The sequence below is a fragment of the Pyxicephalus adspersus genome, chromosome 6 (genome assembly GCF_032062135.1).
Source record: "Pyxicephalus adspersus chromosome 6, UCB_Pads_2.0, whole genome shotgun sequence".
In the NCBI taxonomy this organism is placed as follows: Eukaryota; Metazoa; Chordata; class Amphibia; order Anura; family Pyxicephalidae; genus Pyxicephalus; species Pyxicephalus adspersus.
The window spans coordinates 35,455,306-35,470,588 of NC_092863.1; the positions used below are offsets into that span (position 1 = coordinate 35,455,306).

Genomic DNA, 15,283 nt, shown 5'->3' on the forward strand with positions numbered 1-15,283 from the left:
TGATAAATCCTGGTACAAGGACACCACATGCAACTGAAACATGATAGTGTCATTCTGCCTGACAGCAGCCATGATTTCCCCTTTCAGACTAAGACATTGTAATCCACAAATCACATCTCTGGGAGCTCTGTAAACTTTAATAATATCAATCATCGTGTCAGCAGACCTGGTAGCAACTCCTTAAATAAGGTACTCACTGCATCATATAACTGGTCAGGAAGAACCGACTCAGGCAGCCCTTTAATTCTTATGTTATATCCCCTGCTCTGATTATCAAGTTCTTCAATCTGCCTATTCATTGTAATCAAATGATACCTGTGTGAGGAAACCGACTGCTCAAATCTAGCAATCGCCACCCCATGAGATTTCCCCTACTTTAATCATCTCTTCTTAGAAGTAAGAGTTGAAAAGTTACCTTGAAGTTCAGAAATGGCTGTGTGAAGCGTGGCCTTGATATCAGCAGTCACGCTGGACAAATCTGCCAGCTGCACTGCCCTCCGTGATTCTCCCTCCTCCTCTGCTAAAGCTGCTAAGGGCGCGAAAGAGTCTCTGCTGGACTCCGGTGCCATCTTGGAATCTGCCCTCCACTTCTCTTTCTGTTTTTGAGGCTTGAAAAACTCAGGTAAATCCCGGGATTGCGAGCCGGCTTGTGTCCGGTGCTTTACAGCGGGTGTTCCCCGCTGGTTTTTCCCCCCATCATGCGTGCTATAGCCTGCTTTTGAGCTGATTCCCCCGCCTGTGGAGTCAGAGCTGCTCAATTAAGCTGCCATCCAGCTTAGCCACACCACATTATATTACACACGTTCAATGCAATAAAACACTTGCAGGTTTAAAATAATGTTTAGTATGCTCTAGCATATTATTGTTATTAGATTTCTATTCAATAACAAATACCCCTAGGCAAATTTGTTTACAAAAGTGTAAGTATTGGTTTACTTCAGTAAAAACATATTTCTTATAACAGAAATCATGAAGAGGACATAAGAAATTTCAAACAACCTGTCTGTCCATGATCTAATTTGTGTTAAACAAGAAAATCACTATTTCCTAAAACTGTAGTAGATGCATTTTTCTTTTTCCACCAGCAGTGGGAGTCAGAGGACTGATATCTTTTCAAGATGTGTCAGTCTCATTAGCTTTACTTTATAAAGAAATGTCTTCTAGTGGTGCACTGACAGAAGTCGAATAATTCCACAATCTGTTGCCCAGCTAGGAGAGGCCAGTGTGTCTTGCATTATTTTCCACATCATTGATTGTCTGGAAAAATACACAAAATTCAAAGCATCTGCATGTGCTTTGCAGCATGATATAAAACTAAAAAAGGATCTTCTCAGACAATCTCAGGCATATCATTGCTTGTGATAGATTGGTAATATGTTTCTTATTATCATAAATCATTTGTCTTTTCATTTTCAGGCTTGTCAGGTTCAGAATTTGATTGAGCTGCTGGTAGACGATCTCCCCATTCACATTTCCGAGCACAGCGGTACAGATCCCTAAAAATAAATAACTTGTGCTGTTAAACTACTCAATAAAATTTCTAAATCCATGCTTGTCTGAAAACTTTAAGAAATATAAAATGAAACATAAATGTTACTAAAATTACAAACCAAAGGGTGGGAATAAAAATTGAGCAATAACAGCACAAAGATAATACGATCTCTATAGAGAGTCATAAAACATACTTTCCATGTTTCTGGGGTGTGATGACATCACGGTGAAGCTTCCCATCAGAGCCACAAGTTTGGCAGTGTACATGGTGTGGTCTTCGAAGCACAGGTCCAATTACACGTGGCCAATGGTTGCCATTTTCACCTAAAATGCCACGGGAAATCACTAGGAAGGAAAACTTCTCCCAGCGTTGAGGTGCGTTCTGTGAGAAATAAGATAGGAATCAAAGCGACAAACCCCCCCCCCAAAAGTTGTATTTATATAGTTTGTTGTTCTCACCCATTTTAGTGGTAATGATTGGTATTGCTGCACAAAGTTACAGGGTAACTTCTGTAGTCTCGGACATTTTAGTTGATGTGGACACTGGTAAGAAAATTATAAAAAAACAAGTAAAGTGATGCATTTGCTCAAACCCAAAAGGTGCTTTATAAACACAGTTTAAAAGGAAAGAAATGAAGCATACCTTAGCAAATATGTTTATAAATACCTTTAATCACCAGCCAAGTGAGAAGATTAGGAACAAATCATAGTGGCTAATGATCATGTGACTATTATGTCATAGTAATCACAACAAGGTTAGAGGCTTCAGTGGGAAAAAAAGCAGAGATTTGAACTTTGCCACCCTAGTGTAGTGGCAGCTGAAATGCAATATGTTTAACACTTGCAAATGCTGGATACAATTACAAAATTAAAAATAAAAAAATATTATTGTTAATTATTGAAAAGCAGAGCATGGTCCTTGGTAGAAACACTGTACCAAATAATAAGTAACCATACCATAAAAATCATTTAGTTATGCCTGATCGTCACAGTCAAAGTTCTAGTCAAGTTAAAATTTGGCTTGGGTATCAGTGACTGCTTTTCATTAATAGGGTAAGAAAAAAAAGCATTGTATTACCAGCACTTCATATGTGTGTGTGTATATATATATTATATATATATATATATATATATATATATATATATAAAAATATTACTTCTCTTTCTCAGATACATTCACAAGCAGTAAAGAAATGCATGTCTTACCGGAGCAAAAATACATGCAGGTCGATTGTCCCAAATCTCTTTGTCGCCCCCCTGAAAACAAAAAAAAAAAAAAAAAAAGTGATAAATCTACAACAGAAAATGCTGTATTGTAATGTAAAAATGAATATGCACCTTTTTCAGACTCAAAGGGCTCTATTTATAAAACAGGCAATCCCACATTCCCTCAAATATTCTCTTGTGGGAATCCTTAAGGTCCCTGGGTTTTTAATAGTTGTAATTGATTCCACCAGGGAATGTTTGAGGTAATTACGGGTTCCCTGTTTTATAAATAGAGCCCAAAGGGCATCAAGACCAGAGAAAATATCTACTATAGTTGGCTCTGAAATAAAAGCTGATTTCCTATCCCTGAGCACTGGTGACTGTAACTCTGATAATCCATTTGTAGGTCAGTGTTTCAACAAGGGCCAATGCGTAAAAGAATAAAAAGATTGTGAAACAGATTTCTTTTTGGAAATCTGAATGACGTAGTAGCTAAATGGTAACTGTATTTATAAGTATAAACACACACAGAACGTGACACATACTCTTAAGACTGTATCTCTGGCCTCCATTAAAAGTTGATGGCCTTCTTTAGTGCCATTTTCCACCAGCACCTGTGAAGCCAGAGAGAAAAATGTAAAATATTATATAGAGAGCTGCAGTTATAAAGTAACACACACACACACACACACACACACACACACACACCAGGAAGCCTCCGGTTTTCCTCCATAATGCCTGGATGGTCTTTTGTCTAGCAGATAGGTTGGGAAGCTCATTTAAAGAGAAAGCGGAAGTCACCAAGTCATATTGCATCTGTAAAAGAGTATGTTTTAAAGTTTGACAGTAAAAACACTGTGGGTCAATATAACAAAAAGTGGTTAAGAAATGAAGGCACAATCTAACAAAACACAGAAGAACACTGCAGAGCAGGGTGTGGCACATTGTAATGGACAAAGTTCAGCTAGTAATATTAGGTGTTAATATAGTGTCTACATATCTTGCAGCACTTTGCAGAGTCCATAGTCATGTCATTCATTTTGGGAGAACAGACAAGCTCCATGCAAATAAAGTCCTCAGCAAGATTCGGACCTGGGACCCTAGAGCTGCAAAGTAGGTTCTAGCCACTAAGCCATTGTGCCATCCACTGAACCACTGTGCCTAATGGACAAAACATACCTTGGGAGAAACTGGCAAAAACTGCCTATAATAAACGTTGTTAATGTGCATATCGCCTGACTCTTCTCCACCTGCCAACATGAATGAGTAAAAAAATGTTAAGGATAGTAATATTTCTTTAATATAGATTTATTACAAGAGGCAAAAAAAAACAAAAACTTTTGTATAAGTAAAAAATGGTCACTCCTTTTGCATCCCTAGCAGGCTAAAATCAGTGAACAAATGAATAGATTGGACTAATGTGGCTGGGTTGCAAAGTTGAGTATGACTTTTTATTTATGCCCATGTTCATTAACCTACACAAATGCATTGGGGCTGTCAAAAAAAAACCTTTTGGTCTCAAGTTTATTGTAATGCATAAAAACTTTTTATTTTAACCAGCACAATTACGGTAAAAAAAAAAAAAAAAAAAAAAAAAAAGGAACAAAAATCTTACCTCTCAGAATCAATTCACTGAGCTGGTTCATTGATGCAGAGGTGTCAACACACATATACTCTTTCACACTGGTACCCCATAAAGCATGTGTTGCCCTGAAGTATAATAATAAACCCAGAAACATTTATTGTCATGTTGGAAAGAAACAGCAGTAAGAAATCAGAAACTATGGACCTGGGAGAAGAGAAAGTGGCTACCAATTCTACAAAATAAGCAGTACGTTTCCTTTCACAATAATATTTGTATCCAGGTAAACATACCAATATGACTTAAAAGAACTGCTGCTAACAGACCCAGATATCACAGGGCACCTGCAGAAGTCTTGTAGAGTTTATGTCACCCCTGGTCAGAGGGGTTTTGAAAAGGGGAGCCAACACAATATAAGGCAAGAGGTTTATATTGTATTGTTATATTGGATTATCAGTGTATTGTTCCCTAGTTTATTAAACTCTGCAAGGGACATAAACAGAGGGTGATAAAATGAAAAATTATTCTTTAAAATAGAATGTACAACAAGTGTTATAAAGCCATAAAATAACATTGGATGTATAATTTTACTACTGTTCGAGAAAATATCGTTAAGAAAATGTATCAAGCAATTTTTAAATGTATTCAGAGAAATAAAAGAACAATATAAGTGCCACAATTCTGCTTGGTGAGTTGATTGTTTTGATATCTGAATGTCACTGTTTAATAAACTGATCCTATTGTCTGACATGAAAAACTCTTCGAGTATTCGAAGAAAAACACTAAAATAAACTGATTAAAAAAAAAAAAAAAAAAATAATAAAGTAAATGGATCACACAGTAGTACCTATAAATTACACTCACCATGTAACTGATCCTACACCAGAGCCAAAATCCAACAACGACTCAGGCTTAAAATCAGGAACACGTTTATATATCTGTAAAGTACACAAGAAAGGAATGATACGATTTTTTTTCCTTCTTCTATGATGAAGACCATATATTATGAAACCTTACATATAAATTGTATTTTTATTTTCATCCAACAGGTGGAGATGTAAGCTTGTGATCACATTTTCCAGGCTTTTTCTTACCCAAGAAAAAAATAAAATAAAACTCCAATCACATTTAATAGTACAATCTTGATGAATCCCTGTAAACACCTACATCTTATTACAGAGGTATACCAACTTCAGAAAGGTACATCCCCCTCCCCCTCTTTGTCAAGCCTGGGAACCACAAACATAGAGCAAGTACGGTGGTGTCTAAAGGACCTTGTGTGTTGGGTATATTACTGTTAGGTCAAAACCCATAGAGATATTTGTGCAGTGGTATAGGGGCATATTATGAATTAAAACTCTTTTCTATTTTTCTCTTTACAAAACATAGTCAAGTTACATAGTAGGTTAGGTTGGAAAAAAAAAAAAAAAAAGACATAAGTCCATCAAGTTAAACCACTAGGGAAATAAACAGATCCCAGATATAAAACCCTATAAGACATAGTTGGTCCAGAGGAAGGCAAAAAAAACCCTAGTACAATTTGCTTCAACAGGGGAAAAAAAAAAATCTTTTCTGATTCCATGAGGCAATCATATGTTCCCTGGATCAAGTCTCTGTGATCTTTACTTTAAATCCTTAATACCCGGTTATATTCTGTGCTTCCAGAAGAGTCCAACTTTTTCTTAAAGCAATCTATAGTAGTTGTTAAAACTACTTCCTGAGGGAGCTGATTCCACATTTTCACAGACCTTACAGTGAAGAATCCCTTCCTTATCCGGGGCTTAAACTTTTTTTCCTCTAGACGCAGAGAGTGCCCTCTTGTTCTTTGTAATGATCACAAAGTGAATATTTATACAGGGTGATCATATCCCCCCTTAAACGCCTCTTCTCAAGGGGGAAAAAAATTCAGTTCAGCTAATCTCTCCTCATAGCTGAGCTCCTCCATTCCTTTTATTAGTTTAGTTGCCCTTCTCTGCACTCTCTCCAATTCCACAATGTCCTTTTTTGTGAACTGGTGCCTAAAACTGGACTGCATATTCCAGATGAGGTCTGACCAATGCTTTGTACAGGGGCAGGATAATGTCTCCTCTCTGCAGTCTATTCCTCTGTAAAAGAAAGTACTTTACTAGCTTTAGATATTGCAGCTTGGCATTGCATGCTGTTATTAAGTCTATGATCTACCAGAACCCCCAGATCCTTTTCCATTTCTGACTCCCCCAACTGTATTCCCCCTGGGCAGTATGAAGCATGCATGTTGTTAGCCCCCAAATGCATATCTTTACATTTATCTATCTTAAATGTCATTTGCCACTTGGCTGCCCAACCAAACAGTACATCCAGGTCTGCTTGTAAATATAGACATCCTGTATGGACTTTATTCCTTTACATAGTTTGGTGTCATCTGCAAACACAGAAATTGTATTTTTAATTCCAAACTCTATATAATTTATAAAGATGTTAAACAGTAAAGGTCCCAACAATGAACCCTAGGGTACACCATTATTAACCTTAGACCATTCAGAGTATGAATCATTAATTACAACTCTCTGGAAGCGACCTTTAAGCCAGTTCTCTATCCATTTACAGATTGACTTTTCTAAACCTATTGACCCTAACTTGCATATTACCTGTCTGTGGGGTACAGTGTCAAATGTTTAGCAAAGTCCAAGTACACTATATCAACTGATATTCCACTGTCTACCTGTTTACTTACTTGCTACAAAAAAAGAGAGTAAATTTGTTTAACAACTTGGGTCTTTCTTGAAGCCATGCGGACTGGCATTTCAAAATACATCACGCTGGCAAATTCAACAGGATGCATAGTTTACTCTTTTTTGGCTACCAAGGACATCTCCAATTTTGACAACAAAGAAATATGGGTAAACAAACAAGGCAACAGAATGCAGTCAAAAAGATTTGAACCTGCACAAGGAGACCCCAATGGATTTCTAGTCCATCACCTTAACCACTCGGCCACGACTACCAGCTTACGCACATCACCAGTGATGTACTTTCTATGAATTTTTATTTTCAGAACAAACAGCAGTTAGGACTTAGAAATGAAATTGGAATTAGCAGAAGGAGAACATGGGTAAAAGAATGGTTTAAGGGAACGTGACTGTGTCATGTCCTACTTTATTTTAAATGTCTTTAGTAGTGGATCTTTTCCTGGACTCTCCCTGTTGATGGAAAATTACACTTCAAGGACAATATGGAGCCGCTTTTTAAAGTGGACCTTTCACTGGGAGATTATGTAAACCGCCACTTCTGGCCAGATCCTATAAATACTGCTTCGCTTGGGTGGTGTGCTCTGTTCCTCTATTTCTATTAACTTCTGAATCACTCGTCCAGAATGAGCATAAGCTCCGTTTGCAGCTAATGGCCACACAGGTGCAAGCTTGTTTCCACTATGCAAGTAAAACTACTGAAATGAAAAAGCTTTAAAGCCAGTGTTCTTTACAATGGTCACTTAAATCAGTGGCAGATTTGCTTCTAATAGGAACTATGTCAGAAGTCCTGCAACTTAATGCATCAGCTGTTAGTTGCATTGAACTTTCAAAGCAGAAAGTGTCAGGTAAAGCATCAGGTAGCATAGTATACCCATTTGGACATCAACAGATTTGATGGGAGAGATAGAGGTAAATTATAATGGAAACTTAACGTAGTCGGCAGGATTTGAACCTGCGCGGGGAGACACCAATGGATTTCAAGTCCATCGTCTTAACCACTCAGTAATGTACTTTTTTTGTTTTTCAGTTGTCTCAGGAAAAACAGGAGTTAGAAAATTATTTCCAAACTGGAGTTGGCAGCAGCGGTATTTGGGTATCTAAATGACTCAGGATATCTTGGTGGTGTGATATCCTAGTTGAGTTCAAACAACTTTGGTAATGGATCTTTTCCTGCACCCTCCCTGTTGGTGGAAAATTAGACTCCAAGGCACATATCACATATCACATATAATATTATTTTCTAGCAGAAACTCCTCTATGTGGTTCCTCTAACTCGAACTCTCTAGGACCTTTCCAACTATGGACATTAAACTAACCGATCTGTGGTTACCTGGCAATAACTTGGCTCCCTTTTTGAAGATAAGAACCACATTGGCCTTACGCCAATCCATCGGTACTATGCCACTGACTAAAGAGTCTCTAAAAAATAGAAATAATTGGCTTTGAAATAACCGAGCTCAGCTTTTTAAGGACATGTGGATGTAATCCAGGTCCTGGTGCTTTGTCAACCTTAATTTTGCCCAACTGTTTATCAATCATATCAATTTAGAGCCATTGTGACTCATTTAATGCAGTGACATTGCTTTATCAATTTGGACTTGAGCTCTGCGATTTACCTTTGTGTACATAGAGCTAAAAAAATAAAAGTGTTTAGTAAATCTGCCTTTTCTTTATGCCCAGTTACCAACCCAGAAACATCCTTTAAAGAGCCTACATGCTCAGATCTGATCTCTTTGCTATTAATACATAAAAAAATGGGGGTTTTGTCTTTGTGTGCTTTTGTAGAACAGACTTGAAACATTCCCATTCCTGTTCTGTGTTCTTTGAGGACAATATTGTCTCCCAGTCCAAGTCACAGAGAGTCGTCCTTAATAAGGGAAAATTTACTCTCTAAAAATAAATGTTTTTATCTTTCCTGTTTATGCTTCCTGTTAACAACTTACACTAAATGAAATCACTGCTACCCAGATTCTCTTTTATATGCACATTTGTTATAAGCTCTGCATTGTTAGAAAGAACTAGGTCCAGCAGAGTATCATTTCTAGTTGGGGCTTCTATAAACTGTACCATGAAATTATCTTGTAATAAATTCACAAATTTCCTCCCTTTTGCCGTTTCTGAAGTGCCATCACACCAGTCATTGTCAGGGTAGTTTGTGCATATATATGGCGTATGAAAGTTATTTATGAATAACAAATAATGAAATTAGGGCATTCTTTCAAGGCGTGTTCAGACCTGCTTCTAATAAACATGGCTGTTAAACTCTTCAGGAAGCTTACTTTGCACAGCTAGGCTTCCAGGATCATTTTTAGGCAAAGACAACTGTAGAAGCTGAACAAGCACTTGTAAAAGGCCAAAGCCTGTGAAAGCTTTTGTAAAAAGGTTTTTGTAAGCGTTTTGCAAGCTGTAAAAATGCTTACGAAAGCCTGAAAAATGGAGGTCTGAACATGCTCTCGGTTTTATGTTTTTTTTCTTGTAATGTGTTGCAAAATAAAATAATAATATAAATATGGTCACAGTATTTTGATGGTTATCTTTGGGCATTTGTAGGACACCCCACAAGTCCACAACGTAATTAATTAAGAAATTACAGAACAAATGTGGAGAAAAGACCAATATTAGGTGATCAAATTGAGTAATTTCACCATCTCACCTCTTGTAGAACTCTTGTTACTGCAGCATATCCTCCATCAAAGCGTGCAGCCAAATACATCAGGCTAATCTGTTCTGTGTAACTACAGAGAAGCACAATGCATCAATGAATAGGAATACAGAAACAATGAATTGTTTCTGTAAGAAATAATTACTCTGCAATTCTCTAACACTTCATTTTATATTCAGATGCTCAAAAAGTTTATTACTGTACATTTGCCCACACGCAGAGGTGCATTTGTTGTGGTTATAGTTATTTTCTTTGTACTCAATTAGATCCCTACGGAATAATATTAGACTGGCGTGTAGACCTAAAAATATTTTCTCCTGTTTGAAATATTTGACTCGGTCCCACACCTAATGCTGTATTTTAAGTCTGTGCCGAAATTATAGTTAAATCCAGCCCTACATGGAAATCCAACAATTGTTTCACTTACATCTGATTTCAAAACAGAAGTACCTCAAAAGCACATTTGGTTGTCAGTCTAGCCTCCCAAGCGGTAATCCCAAGGGTGACTGGATTTTTTTTTTTGAGGGGTGGATTTTAGTTGCAAAAAGCAGTAAATCCGTGTCACACTTGGGGTTACTTAACCCTAAAACAAAAAAAAAAAACATTTACCTTTCTCCGTCGCTGTCCCCCGGCCTCCTGCTGGTCCCCACAGGTCCTGGGAACACGTCTACCTCCTCCGATCTTCAGCCGCTAACTGCACAGCCGTTATCTACGGGCTCTCCCGTAACGTCGGTGTGTCCGGGACTTATTCAAAATCATTTTGTATTGGATTCAATACAATACAAAACACCAGTAATAAGTTCAACACAAAAAAATATTCAATATAATATATTATTATTACTATATTATATGTTAAACTATATTTTTTATTTTTTAAAATTTAAAACTTTTTTTTAAAGTTTATTATTAAATTTAATATCTATTGGACATATGGTGAGTTTTGCCTAAGAATTATAGCCTACAATGTAAAATAAATTACCGCTGGGGGCGTTAGACTACAGAAGGCACCTTGCTACAATGTAGGTCTGCATGATTGTGGTTTCATTTGGTAGGATTTTGAATGTCCAGCTGCCATCTGTTCACCAAAATTCTTTCCTAAAAATCCAAACTAGGTAGAGCTACCGACACATTTAAAATGCCTTGTAATGTACCCTTATATTAGTGCAAGTAATGTAATCAGGTGCTAGCACATCTATAGGGAAAACCTTTTCAGTTTTAGAAATGAGAAGGTTCAGAACCTCTTTTCAAGTTTTCATTGCTGGGGAGATTTTTTTCCTCCATTAGCACTGGTGACCAATATTACCAAGAAATTAGGTGGGGGAAAACCAAAATACTAGAAATGACCCCAGGACAAGAGGTCACTTTCTTCTCTAATGCATCTCTATGACAGAAAGTAAGGGGCAATGTTTCCAATAGTACAGAGATGGGTCCTCTATCAAAAACTAAAATAAAAAGTTTTGTCCATATATACACTTTAAATAAAAACAAAAATATTAGTAGGTCTGAAGTCTCTGTAGCTCATCATGAGAATGCTTACCTCAAGGGTTGCCAGTTATATGTTTGTTTACGCAGTGCTGTCAGTACTTGATGTTTTATCTTTCTATTATGAGCAGGAGTGACAATCTCTGTCAACGATAGACAACAGTTAATATATTTTACCAGGCATCATACTTTATTATATATGAGCAAGTGGTAAACGAATAACACACAATATATTACTAAAGCATTTATAGCATACTAATCCTTGTATAGAGGAAATAGGGAATAAGTGTTTTATATGAAGGTAACCCAATATTTGAACAGAAAATGATAGAATAGATGGTTTAGTGGCCAGTATCCTGGCATTGAAATCTGGATTTCTTATTTTTTGCTCCAGCAATCTAAATATAAAAAAAAGAAAACCGCTAGCTAAAGGTTTTGTCCAGACAGTGGAGTTAGCAGGGATTACAGCTCTGTCATTAGTGTTCTCCCCAGAATTTTTTTAAGATGGGTGGAAAGAAGCTGTAGGTGAATGTTGACCCCTGTATTGTGACCCAACGTTTAAGTAACCACCCAAAAACAGCCAAATGGTAACTGAAAATGTTGGGTGGGATACCCAGCTAAAAGGTTCTGAGGAGAACACCAGTCTTACTTTCACTCCTATCTGAACTTATCATCATTTAAGAGACAAACATGATGGGGGGAATGAGTCTGCAAAGATACCAACAGACGTTGACAGTCAAACATTTTCTTTTCTGAAAAACGCTTGACCTGAGAACATACATGGTCCCCCAAAAGGGTGAAATGAAGAGTTAGGTGTTTATAAATTGTTATACCTACTATGGACCTAAAAACACCATGCGTTATCAGTATCAAGCAGTTGACAAAGTAGTAACTATCCAAACTCAGGGGTCTTTCACCTTATACTGTTGGCCCCTAACAGTCATCCTGGACACATTTCTGCTTCTATGTCTTCATCTGCTAGGTATGACTATTCAAGGAGATTTTCATTATTCTTTCTCTTTCACAGTAGATAAATAATAATGTAAAAAAAAAAAATTTCAAGTATAGTATGAAATAATTACCTGACTCTGGTAATGCGGTTCTAAAGGCAGTCTCTAGTGCAGATGCTTTAATTCTCAAGTCAGTATCTTCAATAGGGCGCTTTCTGCTCCATAGATAGTTAGTCAAAGAGGCAGCATACTCTTCTAAATGTTGGATATTGAATTCTGAAAATGGAAAAAAAAAACAAATAAGCACTAGGAAGACACATTGCTTTGTGAAGACATAAGTATGTGCAATCAGAAAAACGTTCTATAACATATATATCTAGACCAGCTTTTCTTAACCAGTGGTAGCTATGAGCACCTTGAGCAATTTGTGACTCTGAGGTCAGTTTAGGTGATGCTTTTAACCTTTAGGATATCTGTGAGGGTGACATTCTTCCCACTAGCCAGCAATGTAAGAGATATTCCTCCTACTGACCACTATGCTAATATAATGTGAGCTGTGGATTTAGTAATTATAGCAGGGGTTCACTAGGAAAGATATTTCAAGGGTTCCCCCATGTTTAAAAGGAAACACTGGTCTAGGGTATTCCCAAAATAAAAAAAATTACAGAAAATGTAATCTATACACACACACTTACTTTTTAGAATATACTCGGCGGCATTTTCAGCCTCCTTTGGCAGGCGGACAATGTTCAAATTCAATATACCGGGGTGTTTGCGGTGAGGAAGCTCGGACAAAAAATTTGAGGAGTTGTCGAGCTGAGGCTTCCCAGAGGTGGCTGAGCTCATTGTCTGAATCAGAAAGAAAAACATAAAATGAAAGTCCTCAGAAAAGCCACAGCATGTGCATACAAATGGACCAACTACCAGGATGTATTATGCCTTTTATTTTATATATGAAAACAATGCCTGCCGCACCTGATCAATATTCACTCCAAATCAATACCTCTGATTAATATTCACTCCAAAAATAATAGGCAGCATGAACATTTCAGCAGTACAAAGGAGAATCTGACATGTGTGACTGCTTATTTTAAAATCTGTGAAATCTCCAGATGTTTGTTTGCATTTTCCACATTATGAAATCGGTGCTGCATACACTTGGAACAGCTTGGCTTATTCTGCACAAGGTATAAGCAACTCGAACGATTTGTTTTTGTGTTTTGCAAAGGAAAACTTTTCGTTTTTTTTCGTTTTTTTTTTTAGTTACCATAACATAAATGATTATTCTACAAGCTTTGGAGTTATAACAAGACATATCATTAAAAAAATGATGACAATACTAACAGCTTCCTTGCAGATACAGCACCTGATGTCTGGGAAAGATTTCTACAATTCTCACGTGTGGCTTGTTTCTTAGAAGTCTGCACAGGGCTTGGGGTAAGATTGCAGGCACCTTCAGCAGTCTCCTAACCAAAACTTTCATTAAAAAAAGACACCTTCACTTCGGCAGAGTCCTTATCTCCACAATCCACTTCCATCCAATCATGTCCTGTTCTGGATTCTTCCTTTGTTCCAGGTTACTTCTTTTTTTGTAATTCTACTTTCCCCTCACATCTCTCCCCCTTTTCACTCTTCCTCGCGCTCCCTTTTTTAATTTTTCTACACTTCCTTGCTTCCCACCTGAAGCTGATGGGCACCTGTGGGTTTGTGAGTGCAGGGCTAGGTGGTGCAGTCCTCACCCAGTAGGGGCTCCAGTAAGAGCTGCAAGACGCTCCAGGGGCCCCCGCTGGCTGGGAACTTCCAGGAGTCCTTGTGCTGCAGCACCATGATACGTCTGGGTCAGACGTAAACTCAGGGTGGGATATATTAGCATGACACTTGACAGGTGAATCTTTACAACCTGATGTGCAATAGCAGTGCTAACCCAGGCATTAAACCACCCCTCCTGTCATATCACATCAAGAGACAGCATCAGCTCTTCGACATTTTCATCCCCACTGCCCATAAAACTGGGAATCTCCCATCAACTAATATTTATCAGTAACATTTTTCCTATTATGTTGTCATGAGGATACATCAGCTCTGCCATGTCCCAGGACCACTTACATAGGTCACGTGTCCTCATTTTAGGGGTGGGGAAATAAAAGCTCATGCTGCCTTATAGGAAGACTGCGATCACGTGACAGAGCCGATAGGGAATATTTAGGGCACAGAAGCAATGTGTTTATTATTATGCTGCTTGAATTCCTGTTGTCATATCAGCAGGGTTTACTCTAACCAGGCAGCGCTTTGCATTACAGAGCACTCACCCTTATTTGTAGGAAACGGAATCGTATCGATAACATTGTGCGTCCAGAGATTGAAGTGGCAACCAGCATGCTTCTAGCTAGGCTCCGCCTTCAAAGCACGGCCAATCACACTCGAAAGCGAAACTCTCCTATCACGTCCTCTGCCTTTGACGTTACATGACATTCAGTATGTCCTACCAGCGTGCACTTGCGGCGCCTCAGCACAAGCCAGCATTCTGTTCTGCGCATGTCAAAAGAAGACCTCTGCTCATAAACCCGCCTGGTCCCGCCCACCTTGTTACTTTCCAATACGCAAAACTTCGCGTAGCCCCACCCACCTTTTTACTCCTAAACATTATTTAGAGCAATTAAATTTACAGGGCTCATTGCTTGCCCCGCCCCCGCTCTCCTCGTAACTCCCGAGCGCAGAGGGTTAGTAAATAATGAAATTGTTTACTGTCATGTCTGCAGCAGTAAAAGAGCGGCGGGAGAGTAGTCTGACTTGGGTTACAAGGTGCTGGCACGTGACGTGCAGCTGCCTCATCTCAGCCATCGGACTAACTATGCCAGCCGTGAGCCACTTCCAAGGTCCAGCCACGTGATAGCATCTGCTGGGCGGCGCTGGGGTTGACAGTGGGAGGGACCGCGAATCTGTGATCCACCACTGCCCGCCCCGGGCCGCCTAGCTTCTCCTGCCTAACCACGTGACGGACTGTTCCACTCCATCGTGGGGTTGCTGGGGACTCACTCACCCGTGGAATCGGATGACACCCTGTGAGGGCGGCGAGGGGCTCTAGTATCAGACCTTCCCCGAGGTTTCAGGAGTGACGCCATATTAGTGACGCACTCAGTACGTGACCTCAGTATTGAGCTTCCCTTCCGCTCGACGTACG

The 15,283-nt window shown here is 38.6% G+C and overlaps 1 protein-coding gene across 3 annotated transcripts; it reads right to left on the bottom strand.

Annotated features, from left to right (window-relative positions):
* Positions 1 to 905: 905 nt before the first annotated feature.
* Positions 906 to 15,281, bottom strand: METTL17 (methyltransferase like 17). Of its 3 annotated transcripts, none has more exons than XM_072415202.1 (14): positions 15,143 to 15,281; positions 12,798 to 12,951; positions 12,235 to 12,378; positions 11,208 to 11,295; positions 9,662 to 9,743; positions 5,144 to 5,217; positions 4,313 to 4,407; positions 3,877 to 3,947; positions 3,406 to 3,513; positions 3,243 to 3,311; positions 2,698 to 2,748; positions 1,951 to 2,034; positions 1,686 to 1,873; positions 906 to 1,496 (listed from the first exon to the last, which is right to left on the bottom strand). In XM_072415202.1, the coding sequence occupies exons 2-14, from the start codon at positions 12,946 to 12,948 to the stop codon at positions 1,388 to 1,390; spliced, it is 1,314 nt and encodes a 437-aa protein (XP_072271303.1). In that variant the 5' UTR covers positions 12,949 to 12,951; positions 15,143 to 15,281; the 3' UTR covers positions 906 to 1,387. The 3 variants fall into 3 exon arrangements, with proteins under 3 accessions (XP_072271303.1, XP_072271301.1, XP_072271302.1); XM_072415200.1 differs by having other exon boundaries at positions 14,848 to 15,281; XM_072415201.1 differs by lacking the exon at positions 15,143 to 15,281 and adding an exon at positions 14,412 to 14,756.
* Positions 15,282 to 15,283: the final 2 nt, after the last annotated feature.